Below are 24571 nucleotides of genomic sequence, written 5' to 3' on the forward strand. Positions count from 1 at the left end.
CTCAGTTCAATATTGTTTAAGGCTCACATAATAGCAACAGTCTACAATAGATGCTGCAGTCGCAATTTTTAAGTTCCTTGAATTGTTGCAACAGTTACAGCAGAACTAACCATTCATTTATATTGATTTTATTTAAATAAATGGTGCAACCTTCCTCAATTTTACTCAAACTAAACAAAATAAAGTGCTGACCTGCATTTTGTAACAATATATGCAGGGTTTAACAGTTCTTTGATAAAGTCAGAGAACTGAAACATTGAAAAAAAAACAACCTTCACATCCAAATGTTAAGTTATATTTGTCCTTTTATTCTCTACATCAATAAAAACTGCAAAAAAAAAAATTCCCTCAATCAGTTCCTTACCAATTACTTTTCTGCAAATACCTGGTGAAACAAAAATTAAACTTGCCTAGTTTGGATGGAAATGTGAAACAAGGAAGGGAAAATATCCTTCTTGGGGCGAGAAAGAAGGCACAGTATCAGATTTAAATAGTTATTCTTCCAGGAAACAAATTTATGACAAAAGACTTTTTTAAATCTGTTTTTTTCATGAAGTGAAAACTGTAAAGAAAAATGCAAATTGTGTATCGATGCAGTCTTAAAATTTGTATTTATTTCAATTCATGTACTTGTTCTAAAGATGGCTATTACTGGATATAAAATATGGACAGTTAAGTTGAGAATTTCTGTTCAGATATCAGGTTGACATATTAGAATGTCAGAAAAGCTTTCCTGTAACTTACTTACTAGGTTTGCTACTTAATTTTTCATATTTCCCACTCATCCAGGTTCAGAACATTTCCGGTGGTTTGTTTTGTAAGTTATATTAATAGTGACCACCTCCAACTACAAAGTAGGTTGCATTAGAGTTAACGAAGTAAAAAAAAAAGGTGGATAAACCACAATTATAAATTACATTCAAAAATATTAATGGTAGATACATTGCAGAATCAAATTTTCTTCACAGATTCAGTATTTCATGAAGGAAAATGTTTGGCTTACAGAAGATGCTGCTTTTAATATGTACCAGCAAGCTTTATAGGAATAATAACTCTTATCTACAACGCATTTCTGGAAGTAACAGCATTTTCTGAATATCCTGGAAAATACAGACTCTGAATCCACAGAAGAAAACATTAACAATTAATATTTTAGCCTTAAATGACTCCATATTTTTAGTAATTAAAAGGCTAATACTTGAGAGGGAAGGACAAAAGACCAGAAAAGATTTACAGAATGGATGTATTTCAGTCACTGAATGACATCAGCTCTGCTGAAGAACAAGTATGCACTATCCACGTTACCACAACTCCACCTTTCACTTGCTCTCTTCCTCTTTATTTTCTCGGTTGGGGACACTAAGTGCTTTCCTGCAGACAAGTCAGAAGCACAATACAAGGCACTATGAATCCAGCAAGCATACTGGGAAAAAAGGTATTCAAGTACATTTATACAATTTTACATTCACATTTATTTACCTAATACAATGAAGTAACAAAGGAATTAAAGTGTCTCTGATAAGTATGGATTATAGCTAGCTTTAGTTTTTTTGTTTTTTTTTAAACTTTAAACCCTCTAAATCCACTTTTAACTACTGTTGTCCAACAACATTTATATATCACAGTGTTTGAACATCAAAAACTGATGGGTAAATATATGTCCACACAGAACGCTGTTTGAAACAGAACTAGTAAAATAGCTCTCAAATGATGCTGTGTATATAAAAGCAGTGTCAGTCATTTGTATGTTTTAAAGCTCTATGACCTATCCCCAGTAACATCAGCAGAGGCCATTAAATCTTGAATTCCACTTAGTCTATTCATCACAATTATCAAGAACTAGAACTGTACATCTACGTTGTCCTAAGATTGGATCCAGGAGGATTGCTGACAGATTTCTGCAAAGTGCCCAAGGGAAAGCTCTGTAGTGAAGTGGTGCCAACTGCTTGAAACTGGAGGCCTGGTGTTGGTGGAATAATGCTTGGTTGCTGCTGGGGAGGTGCTCCAGTCCACTGGGTACCATAAGGCGTTCCAGGATAACCGTACTGGCAGATAGGAGTCTTGCTGAAAGGACCCAAAGAGCCAACTGAGGCAGCAGAAATAGAAGGTCCCCCAACGGAGTTTGTCATGGAGATACAAAGTTGACCTGGTGCTGAATACTTCCTTGGCATTGTCTGTAAATTTTTTTAAATAAACAAACACCATTAGTCCAATAGAAATAGAACTGCCAATGACAATGCAATAACAGAAGTTGCCCATCGTAGGCTATCCCTCTTTTACCCCTCAAAAAGTAATTCTGCTACTTTTAACTAACTGTTCAATTGATATAAATTCTCAGCCTCTTTTCTGTGACATGAACACTTTCTCCTTAATCTTTAATTATGAATGTTTAATTAGAGACTCATAAGATGCATGAACCAGCTAGTTGCCAGCAAATTATTTGATAAATATTTCTCTGTACTGCCCATCATTTGACACAATTCCAAACAGAAATAGGCAGCAATGTTGAAAACTCAATGGCACTATCTGGAGAACAGGCTGTTCAAATTACAGCCAATAGTGTAGAGTTTTTACCTCACACTATGTAATGGAAAACAGAACAACTGGTCATGCATCTCAATACTGTTAGGTCTTGCTATGCACAAAATGCTACCACATTTACTATATAATGGTTACAAAAAACATATTTAAAATTCTAATGCAATGTGAAGAAACTTCAGCAATGTGATAATGTTTACACAATGTGCTTTATTTAAGTATTGATATTTTAGAAAGGGAATCGGTGGTGTAGATTGCCTCATGGTGTCACTTAAAACACCTATAAGACAGCACAAAGCTGAACATTCTAGAATTGAAAACTCATCTTAAAACTCAAGCAAAAAGATCAAAGTAATTTCTCCCTGCAGGTTGTTCTGATTAGCAGTAAAATCCTCAACATTTGATTGAGCCAGATCATTTAAATACATTTTTTAAAATCTGAGCCACGAAGAGACAGGTTCCTACTTACTTCAGAGTAATGCTGGCCTGGTTGACCCTGTTGCTTCATGCCACGCTTGTTCTGTGAAAGATTCATAGCATCTCGAGCCCAATTGTCCACTAACTTATGCAAATCATCTGTAAAGGTGCCTTTTCTACTTGCTATTGCTGGCTGTTGCTGCTGAGCCATTGGTCCAACTCCACTTACTGCATTTGTGCTGGTTGTCCCTGGGTAAATAGAAAAGCAAATAAAGTTGATTACAGGTTTGGCAGTGTATAGTTTTCAGTACAAGAGAAACAATGTAACTTATGATTTTAGTGATAATTGGATCCAACCTCTTATCATCACATATCTGATTACTTATTCTCAATAAATTGAAAACATAAAAACACCTCGGATCTATGAAGCAAAAGAATAGGAATACCGTTATCTTACTGTTACTCTTCATCTGAAGTTAATATTGAATTTATCGTCTTGGGAAATCTCTACACTGAAGGCACTATATAAATTGTTGCTAAGTTGAATCAACCAGAGAAAGGCGTCAATTTTCAATAAATATCTTTAAAAAGTCATTCGTCTATGCATCTAGAACAGCTGCAGAATGCTGTCCCTGAACAGAGCAGACACATTTGCCACAAATTATCTTATTAACATGTATCTCACTTCAGCATGCACAAGTATGATCCAAGATTGTTAGAAAAAATATTCACTGCATATGTACAAGAAAGCAAATTAGTTTGAGTCATTTAATAAAGGCTTCATGCAGTATTAATTTACTGTATTACAGGCTTCATAGACAGTGTTGAGGTCAAGTTGCATTTGTACATGCATGGCATCTAAAGATCACAGACCCACATTCGCATTTTTAGCAGCTCTCAGAACATGCAAAAACCAAAGGTACCTTTACATCCAATTTTAGCATTATAGGTTCTGCAGTCTCTGACAATTGCCCAGTTAGATTTGCAGGAAGGCAATTGCCAACTTTTGATCCAAAGTTCATGGAATATGCCATGACTGTATGATTCATAGTCTAGTGCTGCGTGAAGTTAATTATTTTGGTTTACTGGGCTGCTGTTGATGGTATTTAGTAAGGTTTACTCTCAAGCTAATGCACTGTTGGCTTTAGTTCAATTTGCTGTGGCAAAAGATTTATTAATACCCTTGTGATTACTAAAATATATTTGGAACCTAAAGTGTATCTTTAAATATAATATGAAGTATTATTGGGGTCCCAAGTCTAGGCCCAGGGCCCATCAAGCATTTACGTTTGAGCTTTTTCCAGGAGACAAACTTTGCAGGTCTACATTTCATTGAATTTGTAGCACAATAACAGGCCATTTGTCCAAATGTCAAGACCGTTGCAGGAGGTCATGTTGAACTTGCATAATACATTAGTTAGACCTCATCTGTCATAATGTGTCCAGTTCTAGGTGCCATTTTTGAAGAAGGATGTGGGGCATTGGTGAGAGTACAGAGGAGATGGAATGATTCCAGAAATAAAGAATTGTGGCAATGAGGATAGACTGGAGGGGTTTTCCTTGGAGAAAATAAGGGTGAGCGGAGACTTGATTCAGATATTCAAGATCCTGAGGGGTATTAACAGGGTAAATAGTGAGAAATTGCTCCCACTCAAGAGCATCAAGAACTGGGGGGGGGGGGGGGGGGGGGGGCACAGATGCAAAACAATTGGCAAAAGGAGAAAAAGTGACGTGAGAAATTTATCTTTTCATCCAGAGTGTAGTTGGAGTCTGGAATGAAAAGGGAATTGGATTGCTATTTGCAAAGAAAGAATGTGCAAGGTTATGGGGATATGCAGGGGAGTGGGACTAGGTAGAATGCTCTTCAGAGAGCCAGTGTGGACTCATTGAGCTGAATGGCCTCCTTCTGCACTGTAAAGATTCTGTGATTCTGGTTGTGCACTACAAGCCTTCTCAACTTAATCTAACACTATTAGCATATCTTTTCCTTCTTGCTTCCATATTTATCTAGTCTTCCCTTAAAATCCATCAAATTCCATAATGAATGAGCAAAGAATACTTTCTAACCAAGATTTGAAAAAAGTAAGCTTTCAAAAAAATTCTAGCTTTCATTCCATATTTTCTGGTTTACATAAACAACTGTTCTTCTACAAATTTTTCACTGTGCATATCCTGTGCCAACACAAGGAATGTAGCCGGATCGTAAGATTCAATTTCTGACATTGCTTCAGTTGAAGTTCACAAAAGAATGTAGTTTTTGCAAAACTATTCATCTTCCCAACACTTAAACAGTGTTGTGGAAACCTCAGAAACAATAAATCAGAGAAACCCATGTTCTAAAATCAGATGCAAGGCTTATGTACATTAAGTGTCACATGCTACGTTAAGTAAAAGGTTAGAAAAAGATAATTACTACACAGTTGGTTGCATGGGCAGACTTTTTTCACCATCTTCCCTAAAGAATAAAGAAAAGTGCTTGGAGAAGAGAAACATACAGAATGGAAGAAAGTACATTAATATCAATTGAATTGATTAGTGTGACCTCATATTGGACTGCATTGCAGGTAAACCAAAAGAGGAAGTAAACCATTATCGTTTTGCATGTGAATGCAAAATTCAATAAGTGGGGACTTGATCACCATTGACAAATTTCGATTAAAAAAACTAACATCTTTTTCTTAAAATATTCCAAAGTGTTATTTTGTTACTTGAACTATAATTGGTTCACATTTACAAATTTGGAGTATACAGAGCCAAAAACATTTTGAAAATATATTTTTAAAAGGTTTTGCCATCATCTTCTAGTTTTTCCAAAATCTGATTGAATATACATACACTGCTTTCCCATTTCTAGTTTATTTAAATATCTACACTTCCTTTGGAACACAACTGCTCTGCAGCACCACACAATGGTCAGGTCACATAAATCTTTCCTCTCCATCTCTGCTTAAGTGTTGTAATGGACCAGCAAAGTGAACAAACCATATACAGATTTTGGTAGGGGGTGTCAGCAATAACTTTAGAAGATTTATATATATATATATTGTTGTAAAGGTGCAGTCCCATTTCCACATTGCAGACAAGTGATCTGGACCACAGTTAGCACCTCCTCCTCCTTGTGCTGCACATTTTCTAGTCCTGGGATTAAAGTCATGCAAATTTAGCAACAGCAGTCATAGAATCTGCATATGTATGCAAGACTATGTAAATAATTCAAAATGACATTTGCTGAAATATTTCACCACTGTTTATAAGTGATCTTATTTAAAAATGAAGTTCAGCTCCTTCACTTCCCTCTTCCCCAATGGCAGGGAATACATTTGCTCATAACAGCTCTTGGCCCAGACGATCTTTGGATGAGGGGTCCATTGTCACAAGTAGGCAAAAATAAATAAGACTTCTCTGTTGTAACAAGGGCAATTAAATAGTCACATTCCAATGTATATGAGTGTATAAGAGAGCCAGAGTGCACGCAAGAGAGCCAGTACACTCAGCAGAGAGAACAAGTATGTGTATGTGATTGAGATGGATACACAAAATTAGCGGATCGCCAGTGACATTGCCCATGAGAAGAGCAGTGTAGCAGTGCAGTATTAGCAGATTATTCACCTGCTTAGTTAACATAAGATTTTTTAAAAACTACTGACCATTTTGTTCAGCAATCATGTTGTCTGCACAGTGGACTAAAGTTGTGTCCATCAATCTTCTGTGATAAACTAACACATGCCATGTAAAAGTGAAATTTGTATCAAAGAAACCAATGATAAATTCCTAAAACACAAGCTTTAAAACCATAGCAATTGTATTTTGGCCAATAATGACAAACAACTTAGCGGTTTGCTGTGCCAAACAACACTATAGCTGGGAAATAGGTATTTTAAGACATGCATTTTGAAATGTTTTCTAATCTGCCATTCCTGATAAGAGACTGACAAAACTCAACTGTAACAATTTTAAAGAACTAGAAGATTGAATATTTCCAATAAAAAATGGAAAATTCAAAAGTATCTTTCCTGTCAATCTCTTATGCAGCAGAGCGCAGTCACAAATGTGTGTTTAATCTGCAATAGTAATTTTGATGACATGGGCACTGTAACAGTGCTACAAATTTAGTTTGTTTTAAAATGAATGAATTTTAAAGAAAAAAGGTAAAGACAGTCTTTTATGCACCATTAAGTAAACATATTTAAAATTCAAGATGTTCCCTGTTTAATCTTCAATAACGATAGCACAAGTTTATAATATGAAATTACTTACAGAGCTGTTAGACAGTGGAAAGGTCAGAAAACTGAGACCAAGACAGTCAGAAAGCTGTAATCAAACAACTTCCATGAGATGTAAACTCGTAGGAAGCCATGCTGCTTTTGCTGAACATTTAAAATTACATGCATTAGGATTAGCAGAGATAAAGTCCACTGGACCTGCATCCATACCAGCCTGTGGAATTCAAGTGTTTTGGCAAATCAGGATGATGACTGGGACATTCCACCACAAACCAAGTCAAGCAGTAAAGTCAATTCTCCTAGCCACCCAGAATCACTCTGATGCAGCCATCACTGACCTGCTTCTGAATGCCACTGATAGGTGCCTGAGAACTGTACTCTAACTCAATCTCACCCAGGAAGTCATATGGTGCAGGAAACTACAGGAAAGGGTTCTTTTTGTAAAATCTATCAAGAAAGTTGGTTCTGAAGACAATCATCACATTGAAGCATGGTTTCTCTAATTTCTGCTTCAAAATAACTTTTTACCTGGATTGTTTCAAAGATGGTGTCAACCAACTCTTTCTTGTCTTTGCATCAACTAAACGCAGTGCAACATTGTAGTCAAGCCTCTTGAAATTCTCATTGGCTTGGTGAGTTAAAGGAAGATACTGCAGCAGCATGTATTTGTTGAATGGCAATTAAGATGTGGGAGGGAGAAAAGCGACAAGGACTATAAGGTTGAGAACAATTTGATGATTGTTCTGCAGTAAGACTAAAGAATAATTCAAGATGGGACGGAGGCCACAGGCAGCTGGTTTGGGCTATTTTGGCAAAAGATTGGTGAAGCTACATGATGGGCTGGTTGGCAAAAAGGTTACAAGCTTATAATTGAATGTCTTGGCTGTTTTAATCCAATTTAAGAATTGCCCTTTTTGGAATGAGTTGTAGTCCTGAGATGAGACAAAGCAGAACATTCATAGTATTATGTCACAGTTCCATAACCAGAACTATGGTATAAATAGCTAGAATAATTTTCTAAAAACTTCAGGCACATTTTACTCAATCAGATTGACTACTGGCAGATGGAATGCCCAAACACAGATGTACTCGTCAGTTTTTACAATTCAAGCAAAAAATTTGAATACGTAGTTTGAAAGAAATTAGATTCTGTTAACTGTAAAACAGAAAACCTGGCATGAATAAAGGACAAGGGGGCTTTTTCTGTACTGATACATTCATGTTTCTTATAGCAAATACAAGCAAACTCGTCAGAAAATCATTTGAATAAAACAGATGCCATGCAATGCATGGAACATTTAAAAATATGGCTGAATTCCCCTATTAAAAGTTTCAGGACAGAAATGGAAATAGTGACCAGCCATTCTTGAAAGGTTACCTACTACCATGAAAGGGTGGTTAAAATGCCATGAGGAAGGGCAATGCAAGGGTGATAGGACCATGGTAATGCAGGGATCAGTGAAGTAAATCTACCACATGTGATGATTTAGAATTTTTGTTTTTATAATTCTGGTACGTGGTGCATTTTATATGTTCGGACCATAGCTCCTTAACAGTGCATTTTTTTAAAGTGCAATATCTCATGTGTTTTAACAGCATTATCTGACAATTTTTCAGTACCTAAGTAACTTGCAACACATACCCAATTCAAAGATTCAATAATGAATAAAGAATTATACATTCCAACCACTAAAGGGCAATCAAAAATCATAATGACTATAACAAACGGGTATTAATGCATGCATGTTATCCTGCACCAATGGTTCAAAAAAAAATCAACCGCTCCAATCAGATAAATTAAGTATAACTCAATTGAAAGACTGCACAGAGACGTGAGCCAGTCAATCACACAGAAGTTGACAAACTTAAAGTTAAAGCCTGAGTTAGCTATTGAGATGTTAGTGTTCGGGCGAACAGAAATGTTGCAGTACACTTGAAGCTGTGAAATTGCATTCTCTACAATATTAATAAAGAATGCTGAATATTTGGACAGGATAAAGAATCAAAATGGCAAGAGTGGGAATATGGTGATTTAGAACTTCACCAACAACCTGCCATTTTTATTAAAGTTTTCCTCATTTAAGTAAATGTAATAAGTACTCTACTGAACACAAGGTACTTTTGCCGAATATGTATATAATGGGGTAACATTAGCAACTAAAGGAATATTGTATTCATAAGTTATATGATGCAATTACGTAGTCTGAACATTTCACATTAATGTTCTTATTTGCTCTGCTCAAGTTTGCAACTTGTTCGTCATGGTTGCAGGTGTTCAGCAATTCCAGATGGTTATCTGTCTCGCCTAACATTGTGAAAATAACATTGCTCATTTGTGCCAGTAGATTAAGCATTCAGCCCACATGCAGCCAGAATAAGATAAAGCTTGAATAGAATGCTCTGTACATGGCGGCATTCATATTTACTGCTGTCAACACACTGACAATAGAGACAGGGAATGAAATCACATCACAAGATAGGGTTTTTCCCTCGAGGGGCATATACACCACCTCATTTTATTTTACAAAAATGCCTCCGAAAACAGGGCTGCAAGATAAATGAAATTTAATGTACTTCACCAAAGTGGACAATAAATAGCTTATGGTAATTTATTTGCAAGAAGCAGGCTTTTAATTGTATAAAATCTCATGTACATGTTCAAAAAATGGGAAACCTGGATTCAAATACTTAATTCTCAAAAGGAGATCAAGTGGTGTGTGCATTAACACTCACTCAGCCACACACAGACACACACTCAGGCACACAAAATCATGGTTGGTTGTTGGCAACCTTTTGTATCAAAATCACTTTCATAATATATTCTACTTCACTTTCCAAGCTTCACCAGAAATGAGTCAAATCACAGGATTATTTGAATTTTTGAATTTATCAAGCTGCCCCATGTGGAAACTTCGAATAGGTGAGTGAAATTCTGAAATGAACAGATTTTGGACAGATAGCAGCGAAGCTTTATGCAGGGACAGAGGAAGAAAAAGGCAGATGAGAAAAGAATAAAAGTGTTACACACAAAGAGCCAGACAGGGCGTACTCAGAAACCTTGTCCTTCTGCCGCCAAGTTTAAAAGTCACTTGCTCTGATGCACAGTGAAACGTTGCTGAGCCTATGACAGTAAAAGAAAAGGAGGAAAATAGACAGCTGAAGTCAGAATGTTAGTACTTTAAGAGCGGAGGGAGCACTTCACATCAAATACAAAATCTTTCTCGTCCTAGAGCATTTGGGCGAAGCCGCAACTATTTTTTAAGCCACTCAGGCTACATTTTTTCTAAGCATCTTATTTAATAGTGTTTTTTGTTGTTCTGGAAAATGTGATGCTGATTACAGGAAATTATTTTACACAGTCATCATCCCCAATAATATGCTTCAAATTCTTCTGATTAAGTTCAGTCTTGTCAGGTTATTTTCACCATTTAACAATATAAAGGCTGAAGAGATCCAATACTCAAACATTTTACAGCTGCAAAACATTTTCCTTCAATGCTTTTAAACTGAATATAACAACTTTATTCACCTCATATTTTGGTTTGAGTATCCTATTATCATTCCTAGCCCTAAGTGTGAACAATATTTCCAGGTTCCTGCCAACGCCAATGCCTGGGGGTGTATAGCAGCTACCATTCATCCAAGTCTCATCTCCATATGGAAACATCCTCATAACCTATGTATTGACAGCCCTGATTTTATAGCTGGCAGAAATTTTCAATGAATATAACCATCAAACACTTGTATTCTAGTGTAAAGGAAGACAGATGGACATTCACACACAAAACCAATGGCAATTATTAGTGCCTTCATTGGTCTATTAATGGAGATGCTCAAAATATAATGGTAGAAAATATTCTCAATGGGAAAAGAAAATTGACAACAGCTAAAATCACTAGTTTGTTTGTGGAATTTTTAACTTTGAGGCAATGACTGAGCTGACTTTCACTTGCCCAGACATCTGGTCTGCATAAACCAGAAATTTAGATACCATCAGTCTGTCAAAATTGAATGCTCAAAAACAAAAAAAAAACTGGACCAGGAAATGGTTAAACTTGCAAAATATAGTTCGCTTTCTTGGTCAAACAGGAAAAAATGGAAATACCCTTTTATCTGAGTAAAACATGGAAGTTATTTTATTACAGCAGAGAGAAATATAAAGGGATCTTAACTTTAAAAAGCACTTTGTAGCACATCAGACAGCAAATAAAATGTTTATATATTCAGATACAAGTACAAATGCAAGATCATATATCTACATTTGCTCACATTTTTAAATACACCAGTGCTATCTGAATCAAACAAAATATCACTTAAAATTCTACAAATTGAGTTACAAACAGCCAAGAAAATTCCCCAAAAAAGACAACGAAAGTTGCCAGCATATGGATACAAAACTACAACGAAACCTTTTTGAAGCTATTGCATTTCCCAGCACCATCAATAAATTGCATCTTCCCTGTTGGACAAATACTGTATTATGGACATACATACACACAAGTGACTGCTGACTTGGTAGATGTAAGTAACAAGTTAAAAGTTTGCTGTAGGTACTTTCTTCATTGCACTGGAATCAGTTGCTCCAATTTGATTTTCTTTTAAAAATGGGAGCTGACTTACACTGCCCGAGTTGCAAGACAATACGACCCAGGGATAAAACAATCACACCCCCTGGAGTGGATATTAGTTTCAATAGCACAAATCCTTCTTCAACCACCCCAAAGTTGGTTAAACAATACTTGGATAAATAAATAAGTTGTTTTCTTTCCATAATATGAAAATGCAGAAGGGCCATTAAGATCAAACTCTCAATAAAATTCATGCAACACAACTTTGTGTAATAATGAAAAAAAAAGCAGATCAACATGTGATTAAACAAGGAAGCTTCTCAGAAAAAAAAGATTTGCATCTTATATAGTTCCTTTCACAATCAGTGGTCATTTCAAGACACATTACAGTCAATTACGTACTTTGGAATTAAAGTCACTATTGCAATGCAGGAAACACAGAAGCTAATCTGAGCACAAGCAGCTCCCACAAACAGTAATGTGATAATGACCAGATAATCTGTTGTCTGATGTTAACTGAGGGAGAATATTGGCCAGGTCGCTAGGTACAAATCCCTTGGCCTTCTTCAAAACAATGGCACGGAATCTTTACATCTACATGAGGAGGCATGTATTTAATGCCTTGTGCGAAAGGTAGCACTTCCTCACTAATGCAATATACTACGAGATTTAATTTTGTGTTCAAGCCTTGAACTCTCAACTTTGAGGAACCACAGGTGACAGGAAGAAACTTTTCCTCATGGAGGGATCAATGACTAGGAGGCATAGATTTAAAGAAAGGGGCAGGAGGTTTAGAGGGGATGTGAGGAAAAACGTTTTCACCCAAAGAGTGGTGGGAGTCTGGAACACTCTGCCTGAAAGGGTAGTGGAAGGAGAGACCCTCATAACATTTTAGTAGTACTTAGATGTGCACTTGTGATGCCAAGGCATACAGGTATATGGCCTAAATGCTGGAAAATGAGATTCAAATATTTAGGTGGTTTGTCTTTGACCGGCACATTTGCAATGTGCCGAAGGGACTTTTTTCTGTGCTGTATACCTCTATGAATATGACACCTTTGAATTACCCTTCAACATTCCTGATCTCTTGTTCGGAGCAAAAAGCTTCAGCTTTCTCTAATAAACCCAAATACCCTTGCAGCCTTCCTCTTTCTCTTCCTTTCACCTTTTGTGCATTAGAATCATAATTGCCCCATCATTGGTGGCAGTGCCTTCAGTTGTCTCCGCCCAAAATTCTGGAATTTCCTCCCTGCATCTTTACCTCCCAAACCTTGCTTTCTTCTTTTAAAACACTCCTTAAAACCTACCTACCTCTTTGACCTAATATTTCCTTGTGACTCGATGTCATATTTTGTTTTATAGTGCTCCTGTGAAGTTCTTTGGGACATTTCATTACCTTTAGAGCATTATATAAATCTAAATTTTGTCTGGGAACAAAGGACTTTCTAATACAATGTCTGAGGTGTTTTTCCAATTACGTGGACAAGTTGACAAATTGTTCATCAGTTTAGTCTCTGGGGAAAGCAACTTCCATCCGACATACTAACCGCAATTTCTTTGTTACTTAAGAATAATTTCTTAAATTAGAAGTATTTCTCCACCAAATCTTCTCTGGAAAAAAGTGATTTAAAAATCCTGATATACAACAATCTTTCTGCTGTAAAATGCAACCTATGTTCTAAACAGATAACACAAGATGTGTACAAACTATCAATAAGGTTAAATCATGAGCTTACTGAAGGCCAAGTCCTGTTATCAATGTATCGATGCCAAAGCCATTTGGCCCCCCCCGCATGAAGTTCAAAATAGTAAACAAGTAAAGACCACAGGCTAGTGTTTTAAACAGACAACTTTCAGTTCTAAAAAAGGAGCTATGCATCAAACATAAACTTACCCTTTGCAGATGATGAAAATGGTGTACATCAGTGCTTGTTATTTTTATCATTTCCATTTTTTCTTTTTATGTAACTGGTATGATGCTCACATTTTATTGGTCAGGGTAAGGAGAAGCAAAAACCCACTGATATGCATGGATCTAGGTCTCAAACTTCATTCAATAGCATACAGGTGTAATAGAAAACCAACTAAATACTATAAGATGATTCCTCTAAGCTCCGGCTAAAATACAAACAGCAGCTCACCAGCAATGATATTAAAAGGAACCTCTTGTAATTTGGCTAAATTGTTCGTTATACAAAGTTGGGATACCAGGGCAGAAAATTTCACTACACAGGTTAAGTGCAGAATTTACACAATTTGTTGTGAAGTGTACTCTGCCAAATCATGTGTTCTAACTCTTCTACACTCCTGATAGTAACAATAAGCTTGACATTTGGGTTATTCTTTCAGTTCTTGATCACAATCCTCCTGCTTTCTCTATTTTAATCAACACTAGAATCACAGAACATTACAGTGCAGAAGGAAGCCATTCAGCCCAAAGAACCTGTGCCAGCTTTTTGAAAGGGCTGTCTATGTAGTCCCATTCCTTCCTCACAACCAATAAAATGTATCTAATACAAGTATATATCAAACTCTCTTTTCAAAGTTAGAACTGAATTAAGTTCCATCACCCATTTAGTCAGTGCAGTCAGATAGTAAATTGCTGCATATTTTAAAAATCACATCTCTGTTCTGGTTCTTCCATTAGCCTTCTTAAATCAGTGTCCTCTGGTCAACAAGTCACCAGTGAAAACAGTTTCTCCTTATTTTGTCTATCAAAACCCCTTACATTTGGGCACCTCTATTAAATCTCTTCAATCTTTTCTGCTTTGAGCAACTTCTCTAACAGGGAATAATGGTAAAGCCTGTCCTGGCCATTTTAAAAAATATTTGTTCATGGGATGTAGGCATCACTGGCTGGGCCAGCATTTATTGCCTATCCCGAGGGCATTTAAGAGTCAACTGCAGAGCTGTGCATCTGGAGTCACATGTAGGCCAGACCAGGTAAGGTCACAGATTTCCTTCTCTAAAGGACATTAGTGAACCAGATGGGTTTTTATAACAATCAGCAATGGTTTCATGGTCATTAGACTTTTAATTCCAGATATTTATTGAATTCAAATTTGACCATCTGCCAGGTTGTGATTCAAACTCAGGCCCCCAGAGCATTACCCTGGATCTCTGAATTGCTAGTCCAGTGACAATATCCCCATCATTAGCTTAACGGATTGGAAAATCATGGTCAAGAATCAAGTATTTTTTGCAGCTGGACATCATGGATTTATTTCCTTCTTCCACCTCAATCAAGTGCTTCCTCAGCTTTATGTTTTTTCTCCATGCATGTTCAAAATTTGTATGTTCTTCCTCCTTCACTCTTGTTCCTGCATCCCTGAAACTAAATGTCAATAAATAACCAGCTTCCAGATTTTTACTATTTCATTCTGCAAAAAGAACAAAATGAGACTTGATCTGTATTTCTTTAAAATCTGATTGATTTCTCTATCATGGTTACTCCACAGTCCACCTCATCTGCTAAGTTCACTACAACTTTACCCCAATTCATAGCACAGCTTAAAAGATTCTCATGAAACAAAAGTTACAACATCACATCATAAGACAGTATAACACTATCATGTTATCACATGGCCCATAATATAGGACAATGCTCACAGAGATAGGTTGACTGCTTATGTACCTACACCTCAGGGACTAGTGGTTCAAGAAGGCAGCTCACCACCACCTTCTCAAGGGCAACTAGGGATGGGAAATAAATACTGGCCTAGCCAGCGATGGGGCCCACATCCCGTAAATTAATTTTTTAAAAAGGGGGGTTCTTCCATCTTTTACAAGAGAAGCATTGGAATTCAGGTGGACAGAGAAGACTTAAAACATAGCCACCTTATCTCAATACACAAGTCCACAAAAAATTCTCATGTTCACTTTACAAATCAGAGCATTAGGGCAGCTTTAATTGACAAACATTGAATGGGGAAGTCATGGACATATGTGTACTTTTCGAATAGTACAGTACAATTTGTCTGCTGCACAGAAATAAAGTTTGAAGATCAGACTTTTAATTCATTGATACTCCACATAACAGTACTACTTCCAATGGCAACATCACTGAAGGCAGTGAAACCATGCTTAGAATAAGATTTTACTGGATGCCAATTGTTGGCACTTCCATCAGGTCCATTGTCTTACCTCAAGTGTGGATTGGGAGATCTCGCACTAAGTGCTGGCCTGCAATGCATTTTCACCACTGACTAGCTGTATGGATTTTCCCTCAAATCAATGATCACATAGAAAATCTGCCTAAGAAACTACGCATGTATCAACCTTGCAGACTTATACCTAGAACTGAGGGAGCAATTGTAAATAAGACAGAATTTGTAATGCAGAAACTTCAGATTAGTAAGATTCTTACCTTGTGCAGTACCAGAAACACTTTGTCCAGAAATCACCCCTTCACTGGTGTAAGCAGAGTACAAATTTTCACTGGATGGAGATGGTTTCAGCAACTGAGCTTGTCCAGAAACAGTTAACTCTTGACTACTTGGGGCTGGCAAAAGCATCTGCTGCGGTGTTAAAACTGAACCAGTACTCTGAACAGTTAAGGACCCTGCAAATAGAATGCAGCTACATGATATCAACATCAAACACGTCTTTTTAAAAAGAACCATCACAATGGATGCTAATCATCACCTACCAGAAGGTAAAGGACTCTTTTGTCCTTGGGAACTGCTCCGACTAGATTTGCTGCTTTTCCCCTTAGTGGGCCGTCTGCGACGTCCAGACAGGGGTGCTGCAGGTGGAATTATTACAGCAGGTGGTGCCTTACCCAATTTGATATAGAGTTCCTCAATCTCCAGCTTCTGACGTGACTGTAACTCCTGAATCTCTTTCAAATGTCTGAAATAGATCAGTTTGATATTATTGTATACTATTTTGATAAAGTTGGTTTTACAAGCTGCATGTATTGTGGTATTTTGGCTAAACTTATTAAGGATTGTGAAAGGGTAGATGCATTTGACACCAAACATAGCTAACATGTTCGTGTGATGACATTTTATACAATGGAAAGCACTACAAAAATGTTGGTAGCGAATAATTCACTCTCTCAACTGCTACCCAAGTGAACCTGCTTACTGACTGACTCCAAAACCTGAAGGGACTCAGAAATCCACAATGCCAATCTCACTGTGGCAAAAGTCATCACGAAATTAACTGGTGGACAAGAGAGCAGGTCTCAATTTAGAAACAAGCTCTTAACACAAAGGACCTCAGCAAAATTCAGCGAGGAGAAAAAAATAAAAATTTCAAGTCATTCACCAACCGTTTAATAAACCCAAACTCCTAATGAAGGCATTCCATCTGTGATTACTGCACATGAAATGCTGTTTTTGTAAATATAAATATATTTTTTAAATCCAGAAGTTTTTCATGTGCACTTCATTTATGAAATATAGGGAGCAAGCACAGTTACAGCCAGCAATTGTGACTAATAAAAATGGTTAATGGTCATCACCTTATGGCCAATGTGAGCGAGTGCCATTTTAAATGGAGGGGGAAATCCAGAACAAGGAAAACAATCTCAAAATATAAGTGAAATTAAAAAACATTCTTTCATTAAAAAAAAGTGGAAACCTGGAACTCACCCACCTCCCTTCCCAACACTACCCCACAAGGATAATAATCAATTAAAATATTCAATGGGATTGATCTTTTTTTCCAGCAAGGCCATCAATGGAGGAAAGATGGGTCAATGCAGATTTTCCATTGACTAATCGAATGGCTCAAGGGGCTTCTGTCCCAATGTTTCATGACATCATAATTTTTTAATTGTATTTAGCCAAGTTGTTGCACTAATAGTCCTTGTGGAATATTTAATTCGAGAAAAAAAAGTACATTTTTAAATTTTAAAGCAATATTTTACGGTGCAGATGGATTGAATTTTATTTCTCTCCAAGTTACCCTTTCAAAGACATCTTATGACATGGCCCTACATTTCAATGCAAGAGGCCGGACGGACAAGGCAGATGAATTCAGGGCATTGATGGGTACGTGGGACTGGGATATTATAGCAATTACTGAAACATGGCTAAGGGAGGGACAGGACCAGCAGTTTAATGTTCCAGGGTACAGATGCTACAGGAAAGATAGAACAGGAGGTAAGAGACGAGGGGGGAGTTGCACTTTTGATTAGGGAAAGCATCACGGCCGTACTGAGAGGGGATATATCCGAGGGTTCGGCCACTGAGTCTATATGGGTAGAACTGCGAAATAAGAAGGGGGAAATCACTTTGATAGGATTGTACTATAGACCCCCAAATAGCAGGAAATTGAGGAGCAAATATGTAAGGAGATTACAGACAGCTCCAAGAAAAATAGGGTGGTAATAGTCGGAGATTTTAATTTTCCCAACATTGACTGGGACAGCCATAGTATTAGAGGGTTGGATGGAGAGAAATTTGTTGAGTGCATTCAGGAGGAATTTCTCATTCAGTATGTGGATGGCCCGACTAGAGAGGGGGCAAAACTTGACCTCCCCTTGGGAAATAAGGAAGGGCAGGTGACAAAAGTGTTAGTGAGGGATCACTTTGGGACCAGTGACCATAATTCTATTACTTTTAAGATAGCTATGGAGAATGATAGGTCTGTCCAAAAAGTTAAAATTCTAAATTGGGGCAAGGCCAATTTTGATGGCATCAGGCAGGAACTTTCAAAAGTTAATTGGGGGAGTCTGTGGGAAGGCAAAGGGACGTCTGGTAAGTGGCATGCTTTCAAAAGTGTGTTAACCAGGGTTCAGGGTAAACACATTCCTCTTAGAGTGAAGGGCAAGGCTGGCAGAAGTCGGGAACCCTGGATGACTCGGGATATTGAGGCCCTGGTCAAGAAGAAGAAAGAGGTACATGACATGCATAGGCAGCTGGGATCAAGTGAATCTCTTGGAGTATAGCAGGTGTAGGAGTAGAGTTGAGAGAGAAATCAGGAGGGCAAAAAGGGGACACGAGATTGTTTTGGCAGATAAGGCAAAGGAGAATCCAAAGAACTTCTAATAATACATAAAGGGCAAAAGGGTAACAAGGGAGAGTGTAGGGTCTCTTAAGGATCAACAAGGTCATCCTATGTGCGGATCCACAAGAGATGGGTGAAATCCTAAATGAATATTTCTCATCAGTATTTACTGTTGAGAAAAGCATGGATGTTAGGGAATTTGGGGAAATAAATAGTGATGTCTTGAGGCGTGTACATATATTACAGAGAAGGAGGTGCTGGAAATCGCATCAAGGTAGATAAATCCCCAGGACCTGATGAAGTATATCCCAGGACGTTGTGGGAGGCTAGGGAGGAAATTGCGGGTCCCCTAGCTGAGATATTTGAACCATCGATAGTAACGGGTGAGGTGCCTGAAGATTGGAGAGTGGCAAATGTTCTGCCTTTGTTTAAAAAGGGCTGCAGGGAAAAGCCTGGGAACTACAGGCCAGTTAGCCTCACATCTGCGGTGGGTAAATTGTTGGAAGGTATTTTGAGAGACAGGATCTACAGGCATTTAGAGATGCAAAGACTGATTAGGGACAGTCAGTATGGCTTTGTGAATAGAAAATCATGTCTCAAAGGGGTAACCAGGAAGGTAGAGGAGGGCAGTGCAGTTGATGTTGTCTACATGGACTTTAGCAAGGCCTTTGACAAGGTACCGCATGGTAGGTTGTTGCATAAAGTTAAATCTCACGGGATCCAGGATGAGGTATCTAAATGGATACAAAATTGGCTTCTTAACAGAAGACAGAGAGGGTGGTTGTAGAGAGTTGTTTTTCAAACTGAAAACCTGTGACCAGCGGTGTGCCTCAGGGATCAGTGCTGGGCCCACTGTTATTTGTCATTTATATTAATGATTTGGATGAGAATATAGGGGGCATGGTTAGTAAGTTTGTAGATGACACCAAGATTGGTGGCATTGTGGACAGTGAAGAAAGTTATCTCCAATTGCAACAGGATCTTGATCAATTGGGCCAGTGGGCTGACGAATGGCAGATGGAGTTTAATTTAGACAAATGCAAGGTGATGCATTTTGGTAGATTGAACCAGGGCAGGACTTGCTCAGTTAATGGTAGGGCGTTGGGGAGAGTTACAGAACAAAGATCTAGGGGTACAGGTTCATAGCTCCTTGAAAGTGGAGTCACAGGTGGACAGAGTGGTGAAGGCGGCATTCGGCATGCTTGGTTTCATCGGTCAGAACATTGAATACAGGAGTTGGGACGTCTTGTTGGAAGTTGTACAAGACATTGGTAAGGCCATACTTGGAATACTGTGTGCAATTCTGGTCACCCTATTATAGAAAGGATATTAAACTAGAAAGAGTGCAGAAAAGATTTACTAGGATGCTACCAGGACTTGATGGATTGAGTTATAAGGAGAGGCTGAATAGGCTGGGACTTTTTTCTCTGGAGCAGAGGAGGCCGAGGGGTGATCTTACAGAGGTCTATAAAATAATGAGGGGCATAGACAAGGTAGATAGTCAATATCATTTCCCAAAGGTAGGGGAGTCTAAAACTAGAGGGCGTAGGTTTAAGGTGAGGGGGGAGAGACACAAAAGCATCCAGAGGGGCATTTTTTCCACACAGAGGGCTGAGAGTGTCTGGAACAAGCTGCCAGAGGTAGTAGGGGTGGGTACAATTTTATCTTTTAAAAAGCATTGAGATAGTTACATGGGTACGATGGGTATAGAGGGATATGGGCCAGATGCAGGCAATTGGGATTAGCTTAGGGGTTTTAAAAAAAAAGGGCAGCATGGACAAGTTGGGCCGAAGGGCCTGTTTCCATGCTGTAAACCTCTGTGACTCTATGACATGTTCTGGCAGTGAAAAGTGATTGATCTTCAGATGTTAGGGGTAGAGAGTGGGAGTCAGTTAAGCGTGATCCTGTCCACACCTCATATTCACAATGGTGTACTTAAGATCATATCATAGAATCATACAGCATAGAAGAGGCCCTTTGGCCCATCAAGTCCGCATTAGAAACACTTGAACTCCCACGTAATCCCATCTGCCAGCACTTGGCCCATAGCTCTGGATGTTATGAAGTGCTCATCCAAATTCTTTTTAAAAGGATGTAAGGCAACCCACCTCTATCACTCCCCCAGGCAGTGCATTTCAGACCATCACCACCCTCTGGGTAAAAAAGCTTTTCCTCACATCCCCCCTTAACCTCTTGCCTCTCACCTTGAACCTATGTCCCCTCATGACTGACCATTCAACTAAGGGGAACAGCTGCTCCTTATCCACTGTCTCTCATCATCTTGTACACCTCAATCAGGTCATCCCTCTATTTTCCAATGAAAACAATCTAAGCCTATGCAACCTCTCTCCATAACTTAAATGTTCCATCCCAGACAGCATCCTGATGAATCTCCTGTGCACCCCAACAGTGCAATCTCATCCTTCTGGCGACCAGTACACAGCACTCTAGCTGTGGCATCACCAAAGTTCTATACAACTCCAACACGACTTCCCTGCTTTTGTAATCTATGTTTCCATTGATAAAGGCAAGTGTCCCATATGCCTTTTTCACCACCCTACTAACATGATGCCCTTCTGCTTTCAGTGATCTATGGACTAACACACCAAGGTCCCTTTGTTCCACAAAACGTCCTAGTGTCCTACCATTCACTGAGTACTTTCTTGTCAAGTTACTCCTTCCAAAGTGCATCACCTCACACTTTTCAGAGTTAAATTCCATCTGCCGTTTATCTGCCCATTTGACCATTCCATCTATATTTCTTGCAGTCCAAGACACGCCACCTCACTGTTAACCACCAGTCCAACCTTTTTGTAGATGACACAATTACTAATTCTACCCCCACATAGTCAATGTCATTTATATAAATGACGAATAATAGGGGCCCCAACACAGATCCCTGAAAACGATTCTTTCTTCTCTAACCTAAGTGCACTGTAATCAACCACAGTGTTTGCCATTGTTCCAGCTAGGATCAACTAAATTTAGTGCATGTTAAAGACTTTGTCAGTGCAGCTTAGCACCATACCAGGTGATATATTTACAAGCGACTAAGGAACTGTTCTAACATCAAGTCACCTCCATATATTTACATATTCAGCAGGATAAATGTCACAATTCCTGCAACACAAACCAGAATGACAGATGATATTTCATTGACTGGGGGTGCTGAGCTGAGCAAACAAGGTTCAATTTGTGAGCGCTAACTGGAGCAGCAGTAGAGACAATGCAGTTGACTGCACAGTCCCCAAGTTAAGGAGAGAAAAATAATTCAGGATTGTCACTCATTGGTCATAATGTGGCTTTGTGAACTGGACTTCACTGCGATGCTCTCTCTATCGTATCAATGAAAATTGATCAGTTATTGCTACTTGAGCTGTAACCCAGCATAATTTGTTCAGGAAGGAAAAAATTGAAAACACTTTGAAGACAACCAATATATATTAAATTTGATTTTTGTGTGGAATGAGACAAGCCTAAAAATGTCAAGGCCAATGCCCATACATTCACACTCCATTAGACAGATTATTCAAAGATAACTGGTATTACTGCTGGAAACTAATACTTGCATCAATGTACATTGAACACATCAGATACATTTTATAACTAGATCCAGAGGAAAATCAAACGGACACCTACTTGTCCCTCAATCTGTGCAGTTCTTTTCTCATATCTTCATCTTCAATTTCTGAATCATTATCACTGCTCATGTAGGAGGAATTAAATGAGTTAGTAAGGTTCTGTGCAATGGTGGTACCCTTGGATTCTGGCGATTGGGGGGAAACTGAACTCCCTGCACTATCGACCTGCATTTGATCCAGTTCCTTTGAATAGGGTTGCTGTCCAGTCTTCAGCAGAACTGGTCCATTCACGTGCAGATATTGTTCAGAACTAATTGATTCTTTTGGTGGTAAAATTTGTTCTGAAGATCTAAAGAGATCCACTGGCACAGGTGAAATTACTGTTAATGAAGCTGTACTTGTAGGAACACAAGAGCTTCCCTTGCCAGCTTCATAAGTAACTTCATCTTGTGTCCTTGCCACTGAAAAACGGCCAACAGTGTCTCGCCTCGTTGTGACCTGGAATCGTCCTATTTGCGCCTGCTGAGCTGGCTCCTGTTCTTGGTATGATGAAGATTTACTGTTTTTGCTTTGAGTTACTGGTATACTATCCACCACATCTTCATGACTATCATGTTCAGAAGGTTTCACCACTGTACTTTCAGGGCTGCTTCCAGAAAAGGAAGATTCATCTGAGGCATGTTTCAGTTTACCCTCTTCCCGTTTATCATTTGCTTCTTGATACAAGACATCATCTGTTGCAACAGAAACCTACAAAAAAGAAATTAATTAGTGTTTTGTCAAATGTATTCATCTTTGGCCCATGAATAAGATTATAAGATACAAGCAGTCAAATGCATACCATGCAGCGGAGTTAGGGTAAAAGATCGTTGGCTGACAGGACAACACTCGCAGTACTAGAACGTCAGCTTTGATTTTTGTGCTCAAATCCTGAAGTGAACCCAGAACCTTATGAGCTAAGATACGAGTGCAACTGCCTGAGCAACGACATTTATATGCCCAAATCCGAGTGCACATTTTTGGGACATTTTTTCACATTTATTCCACCTAGTGCTATGCTCATATCAATAAACCACTCCAAATCTTACCAAGCAGTAACATAAGCAGCAACAAAAAAGTACAAATCACTAAGTTAAACAATACATTTAACATGCACATTGCAACAGTAATTCTAAATAACTTTATTTTGGTCCTTTTTATTCTTCAAATGTTGCTCTCAATTCCACCCCATTGCCAAATATTTTTCATGGGTGGTCTCTGCCAGGAATAGCTCATATTTCAGGGCACTGACAAAGCAATGGCATTCAGCACCGACTTCAAAGACAGCTGCCCTCATAGCATCCTATGTGGCATATATTCCCCTTTACTGACATTAGTTTGAATCTGGTAGTAAGTGAAGGGGATCGCCAAGCATATAGCATGGTAAGCAGCCAATCATATTCAAGTATTCTCAGAGATAGCAAACCAGGAAATAAAATTCATTGATATTCTTTACAATTAATTATTTACAGGATATACAAAAGATTAAGGTGAAAACTGACATCAGACAAACTTTAATTTATCAGCTGTTGAAGGTGCCATCTTTTCAAATGAAAGTTTAAACTAAGGCTCCATCTGCCTACTTGATAGGTGTAAAAAATCCCATGGCATTATTTCAGAGTAGGGGAGCTATCCACAGTGTCCTAGTCAACATTTATAGAATCACAGAATCCTTACAGTGCAGAAGAGGCCAGTTGGCTCATAGCATTTGCACTGACTCTGACAGTGCCCTCAATGAACATTATAAGAGAGATTATCTGGACATTACCATATTGTTGTTTCTTGAGTTTGCAGAGCACAAATTAACTGTCGCGTTTCCTACATTACAACAATGCCTACAATTCACAAAGTATTGACTGTAAAGTGCTTTGAGGTGTCTGGTGGTCATGAAAAGCGCTATATAAATACTTCCTTTGTTTAAATTTGAAATTTTATCATCATGGAGAAAACTGACATAACAAGTATAAAATGAATTTTTCAGGGCCAGAGGAGTTCTGCAGCAGTGATTATGAACTTAGTACAACATTAAAACCCAGTTCCACCTCATTCAACAACTTGTAACTTAAGGGTTTTTAAACATCAAAGTTAATAGTGGAAAAAGTGGCATTCCTATTAGTTCTGGAATCTCCACTTGATTGTAGTCGAGTGTGTGCATGTGCGAGTGCACAGCGGATGCACAGCACACATTATGGAAAGTTTAGTTCACGAACAGCAACTTCTAAATTTCCACATTTAACTGTCTTTATGC

General features: G+C 38.2%; 1 protein-coding gene across 1 annotated transcript in view; it reads right to left on the reverse strand.

Annotated features, from left to right (window-relative positions):
* Positions 1 to 287: 287 nt before the first annotated feature.
* The window catches only part of LOC144499222 (serine/threonine-protein kinase WNK1-like), an 81937-nt gene continuing 57653 nt past the window's right edge, over positions 288 to 24571 (reverse strand). Inside the window, exons 15-21 of the mRNA XM_078221341.1 lie at positions 22343 to 23034; positions 16395 to 16597; positions 16113 to 16307; positions 10228 to 10299; positions 5369 to 5410; positions 3008 to 3204; positions 288 to 2174 (exon numbers count right to left, since the gene is read on the reverse strand). Of these exons, the coding sequence (XP_078077467.1) occupies positions 1854 to 2174; positions 3008 to 3204; positions 5369 to 5410; positions 10228 to 10299; positions 16113 to 16307; positions 16395 to 16597; positions 22343 to 23034 (1722 nt within the window). The 3' untranslated portion in view covers positions 288 to 1853. The remainder of the gene's footprint in view (positions 2175 to 3007; positions 3205 to 5368; positions 5411 to 10227; positions 10300 to 16112; positions 16308 to 16394; positions 16598 to 22342; positions 23035 to 24571) is intronic.

This window comes from Mustelus asterias, chromosome 9, assembly GCF_964213995.1.
Source record: "Mustelus asterias chromosome 9, sMusAst1.hap1.1, whole genome shotgun sequence".
Taxonomy (NCBI): Eukaryota; Metazoa; Chordata; class Chondrichthyes; order Carcharhiniformes; family Triakidae; genus Mustelus; species Mustelus asterias.